The sequence below is a fragment of the Mandrillus leucophaeus genome, unplaced genomic scaffold (assembly GCF_000951045.1).
Source record: "Mandrillus leucophaeus isolate KB7577 unplaced genomic scaffold, Mleu.le_1.0 Scaffold4, whole genome shotgun sequence".
Classification (NCBI taxonomy): domain Eukaryota; kingdom Metazoa; phylum Chordata; class Mammalia; order Primates; family Cercopithecidae; genus Mandrillus; species Mandrillus leucophaeus.
In genome coordinates, this window is record NW_012104253.1 from 14,086,375 (window position 1) to 14,092,374 (window position 6,000).

At 34.7% G+C, this 6,000-nt stretch overlaps 1 protein-coding gene across 1 annotated transcript in view; it reads left to right on the forward strand.

Annotated features, from left to right (window-relative positions):
- Positions 1-6,000, forward strand: part of RPS6KA5 (ribosomal protein S6 kinase, 90kDa, polypeptide 5) — a 143,388-nt gene that overhangs the window by 112,877 nt on the left and 24,511 nt on the right. The window contains exons 12-13 of the mRNA XM_011991787.1: positions 805-975; positions 4,730-4,921. Of these exons, the coding sequence (XP_011847177.1) occupies positions 805-975; positions 4,730-4,921 (363 nt within the window). The remainder of the gene's footprint in view (positions 1-804; positions 976-4,729; positions 4,922-6,000) is intronic.

Here is a 6,000-nt window from a genome sequence, read left to right on the forward strand (position 1 = left end):
TCTGTTGAGTCCTAACAGGAGGTTCAAAATGACAATATCAAAGAATACCTTTTTAAACTTTTATGTTGTAATTTATTTGTAGAGACGGAGTCTCACTGTGTTGACCAAGCTGGTCTTGAACTCCTGACCTCAAGCAATCCTCCCACCTCAGCCTCCCAAAGTGCTGGGATTACAGGTGTGAGTCACTGAGCCCGGCCTCAATACCTTTTTTAAAAGATTAATTTACCATTGAATGGGTGTGCCAGGCTTCACGTGGGCAGTTGCCCATTCTACTCAGTCAGTATTCAGATTCTATATTATTTAAAGCAAGTGACTTCATATTATTGTCACGTTATTGTCAGCAGTTTAAAAAGAAAGATGCGTAAACTTGATAAGGGAGGGTTGGAATGGAATTCAAATGAAAGAATTAGCTGGGTGCAGTTGCACACCGATAGTCCCAGCTCATCGGGAGGCCTGAGATGAGAGAATCCCTTGAGCCCAGGAATTCAAGGGCAGGTTTCTTTTTAGAGACTTCATCTCTTAAAACAAAACACTGCAAATGAAAGAATTCATCACAGAAGGGAAAAAGGATATACAGTATAAAGACTTCACTGCAGTACTTGAAATTTTCCATTACCAAAATAGAATTATAAAACAGCTACATTATCTTTCAGCTCTTTCCTCTAAGATACAAGGATTGCCACTGATTATTTTAACAAGGGATTATTTAAACGTGTTGGTGGTAGATAGTCAATAAATGTTTTATATGTTAATAGACTTCTGTGCTTCAGAAAGGCCCTCCACATTATTCTTTTTCTTTTCTAGCTTCACACATTTCTGGTGATGGAACTTCTGAATGGGGGAGAACTGTTTGAACGCATTAAGAGAAAGAAGCACTTCAGTGAGACGGAAGCCAGCTATATCATGAGGAAGCTTGTTTCAGCTGTCAGCCACATGCATGATGTTGGAGTGGTGCACAGAGATTTGAAACCTGAGGTACAAAATCACTTGATCTCTTATGTAATTCAATCTAGTATCATTATTAAAGATCTCCCAAACATGTGGGAAGTTTCTGGGGAGGTTTCCTTATTTTTTTACTTTTCAAAGCTGTAAAATAGATAATTGAAAATATGTTTCTTGGATTTTTTTTTCTTTTATATTTCAGTCTAAAATAAATTTGTCTTTGTTTATTTTTTGCCAGCGGATCATCTTGAGGTTATATTTGTAAGTGGGAGAGCCTTTTATGGAAAAAATACTTTATGCAACAGTTGTGGACTAAAAATAGCAATGGAAATTTTTATAACAGAAAATAATATCTCTTACATATAATTTTAGAGGGTTTTTCCCAAATGATGTATTTTGAAAACTTATTTTTTACATTTGTAATCAAATTGGTTAGCTCATGAATAAAAATGTATATAATTGTATTCTAAATACTTAAAGAATTGTCTTGGTTTAATTAGTTATGCCATCTTTCTATGTGCTTTTCTATGATCGTGCTATAATATTTATAGAACTATATGTAGCAATGCAAAAGTAACAGCTATTTATATATCTCCTCTTATGGAAGGCTAATAAAGAACATTCTCTTAGAATGATCCCTTTTTAGTATCAAAACTATGAAAATTCTCTCCTTTTAGAAAATCAACAAAATAATTAAAATTGAAAAACAAAAATCAATACTGTATAAAAAGATAATGATGACTCATCCTTTACCATATACAATATTATACATATTCTTTCCAAAATAGAACTTTAATTATCATGTGATTATAATACATTCTCGAGTATATATAAAATATTAACTTATTTGATGTTCCTTTTGTGATTAAGCCACAAACGAATATTTCTCTAAAAGTGCTGTTTCTGCCTTTTACTTCAGTATCTTGAATTATTAGAAAAAGAGGATGTTTTCAAATGGAATTCTTTTCTTCTCTACTTCACATGGAAAAGAAAATTTTTAATGGAATTCTGTGCATTAAAGTATATTTGGTTTATTTCTTTCATGTATTTAAACTTCTGTCTGTGTATTTTCTATTACCATTATTCACATTACTAGTAATTAATCAAAAGTAAATTCTGTTTTATTAACTTGCAACTATGATAGCTCCCCCCTGCTTCCTTCATCATAGTTCTCACTCTCCTACATAACGCCCACTGAAAATATGGTGCTCTGTACATTGGAGATTAGCTGTCTATTTTTAAATGTGAAAGCACACCACTTAAATGTTTTCTTGATAGACAAGGAACAAGCATGTAGTTTTTTTTAATTGAAAAGATCTGTTGCATGACTGTATAGAATTCATTTTCACATGTTTTATTCTTTGATAACTGGCCATCTGTCACCTCATGAGTCTCAAATGAGGCAACTGTCCTCTCTTGCAGAATTTAGATTTGCATTCCTCCTTTCCTGATAAAAAGATACTTATGTAGCTTAATTCTTCTTATTTATTATAAGGCTTTTCTTTGAAATACTCACTTGAAATGGGGCAGAACTGTCAGATTATTTAGGACATTCTACTACAATTATAGTTCTAAATCAAACTAGATTTTGGAGAAATGAAAATGTACCTTTGAACTAACATTTTCATAATAAAATGTCTTTCACTTTGACTTTTAAATGGCAGTGTATATTATTTCTAAACTAAAAGTAATATTTTTCCCATGTGCACTTTAAGGTCTGATTATCTTTCTTTTGGTAGGAAGCTATGTGGATTCATTTTCTGCATAGGCAGAATCGTAAGTCTAGGTAAGAGTCAGATAAATTTAGAGGCTGGCTGACATTCTTAGTAAGCTGCCTTGTATTTTTTAAACTTGTCCCATACTCTTCTGAGATTAAGAAAAGTTGCATACATCAAATTTGTTTCAGGCAGAACTTGAGATGAGGATAAAAGGGGATTGAATGGTTACTTCCCACCATTGCTGACTAGGCACACCCTTCTCCATGTAGAACTGTCTGTAACTTTGAACTTTGAGAGAAGAGGTAGGCAAGTGAGCAGCGTTTCTCAATTTTACATATTCAGGATAGGAGGAGTGGATTAAAGTCACCAAATTAAAGTGATTGCCACGTCCTCTCACTTCGTCTGCTTTAAGAACTGAAATTGGCTGAGCGCGGTGGCTCATGCCTGTAATCCCAGCACTTTGGGAGGCTGAGGCAGGCGGATCACTTGAGGACAGGAGTTTGAGACCAGTCTGGACAATATGGCAAAACCCCATCTCTGTTAAAAATACAAAAAAAAATATTAGCCAGGCATGGTGGCAGGCGTCTGTAATCCCAGGTACTTGGGAGTCTGAGGCACCAGAATCACCTGAATCCAGGAGGTGAAGGTTGCAGTGAGCCGAGATTGCACTACTGCACGCAGACAGAGCAAGTCTGTCTCAAAAAAAAAAAAAGGAACTAAAATCAGGGAAGCCCTTTTCCAGTCTTAATATAGAATAAACATAGTCATTTCCAAAGACTTAGCAGGGTCAATGAAGACGAGGCCAACTGTGGTTCATTCAGTTGTTCTGTGTGGACAGTGCTTTGCACTGCAAAGGGGCTCAGGTGTTACTTGCTGAAAGACTTCTCCCAAGCACACATCCATCAACCCCGGCTGTGACTTCAGTGTCACAAATTCATGATTAAACACTGTATGCTAGAAAATTTAAGACAATTTTTAGTTAATATTTTTGTTTTTCTTTCCACCCACTTTATTCATTTTCAGATGGAAGGCTTAGGAGATTTTTTTCTTTGCATCAGTGATACCTTCTATAATGTGTTTTATTTCAGCTAGAATAGCATTAACAAAGCAAATGATGTTCCAGAGCTGGGAATAATTTAATGACTATGAAGGTATAGTGGATTTTGTTAGGATGCCTAAAGACGATATAATCAGATTTCGCTTACTTTCAGTACTAGCTTAATGTACTTATTAAAATAATTTGTGCATCAGTAAGTATTTATTAATCATGTGATAAATACAAAAGTAGTACTACAGAGTCTTAGTGATCAAGAAGCCTTGGTGGATGAATGATTCAAAATAATAATGTTTTCTGAATATTTGAGGGATAATATCCCTAAGTATCAAAATATGTTTAAGTATTAGCTGTTGGAGAAAATATTTCTGAAATGTAATGGATATCTCCACCATGTCATCTTCAGTAGGCAATACTAGATATTATATAGCTATTTTATTTATGACTTTGTTCAATGAACACATATTTACCAAAGCACCTACTCTATGTCTGTGCCAGGCCCTGGGGTAGGGTCAAAAATAAGGTAGACACATAGTCCCTGTCCTTATGGAACTATGACATAATGGGGACGAAGACATTAAACTAACAATACAGAGGTGGTAAGTCCCAGAAAGGAAAAGTAAATAGGCTTAGGAAAAAATATTAAAAGTTTTCACTTCAGTTTGGTAGGATGGTTAGGAAGGTATCTCTAAATGAGGAGTAGATGAGGGGAGGTAGGTTGGTGGAGGAAGCAGAAGACAAACACGAGCAGAGAGAAAAGCTTAGACAAAGGGTCTGACATCAGAAGAGGCATGGTGCAGTTGAAAAATGTTTCACATGACATGGTAAAATTGAAATAATACCAAAAAGCATCAGGCAGAGAGCAGTAGTGCACTGATGTCCCGCCCTCGAGCCTCCCCATGAGACCTCTCTGCACATGAATCAACTATCAATATACAAAGTATTACATAAATAGGACCAGCAAATCCCAAGACATGTCTAGTGAGAAACTAATGTAAGCATTGATATCTTGCAGAATTTATTGTTCACCGATGAAAATGACAATTTGGAAATTAAAATAATTGATTTTGGGTTTGCACGGCTAAAGCCACCGGATAATCAGCCCCTGAAGACTCCATGCTTCACCCTTCATTACGCAGCCCCAGAGCTCTTGAATCAGAACGGCTACGATGAGTCCTGTGACCTGTGGAGCTTGGGTGTCATTTTGGTGAGTCCTTTTCAATACAGTCATTAAACCTGCTCATTTCTTCGGTGTCCTCTGTCCTTATCTCGCTCTTCACTGTTTCCTTACATTCATGAAATAATTGGCAAAGTGGTTTCTTTTCTGTACAGCCAATTAGAGGCCTGATCGAATAGTATTTCCCTGTCTTAAAACTTATATTAGAGAAAATGTAGGAATTTCTATGTTGGTTTATTTTGAAATATTTAAGGTAGCTGTGTTTTATATGAATGAGAGTTAAAGGAACTATAGTATATATGTTTAAAGACACATACTGGACATAATGTGAAAATAGCAAAGTGATTCATAAATAGAAAAACATTTTTAAAAAACTATTCTGTGAAGTTTCAGACTAAAATGTAGTTAAAGAATACCATTTAGGCTAAATTAACAAATAAATAGATAAAATTAGAAGTATTTCTACTACATAACTTAATGTGAGCGTGCTTTTCACAAAATGTCCTTGGCTGCTGTGATTAGAAACAGAACATTAAACTAGAGAAATCTTGTGTTTTTTTCTCCAAATATCATTACTTTTTCTGCATATAATTTGTAATGCATGATCTTGGGAAATTTTCAGACAATACAGAAAGAAGGAACAAGGTGAAAATTACTCATAATCTTCTCATTGAGGGATGATATACCTCAAGCTCTCTCTCTCCCTTCAGCCCCTCCTCCCCTGTAGATATGCAGGCTTTACATCTTTCCACATGTTTTCTATACATGTTTGAATTTTTTAACAAATAAGATTATATTATACCTGTATTTTGAGTCTCTGAAACTTATTTAACCATTTATTTACTAATAAGCAGTTAGCATTTTTTTCATTTTTTCACTAATTATAAGCTACACAAATGAATATTTTTTTATATATATGTTTGTGTTTTTCTCACCATTTCCTTAGGATAGATTCCCAGAAGAAGGGTATACACAACTTTCCTCTAACAAGTGTGCCTAGATTTCCTTCTAAAAGGTTTAACAGATTATGTTCTCATCAACTGTATGGGAGTACATTGGCTATCCATTTTCATCTGAAATGATATCCCATTGTGATTTTTTTTTTTTTT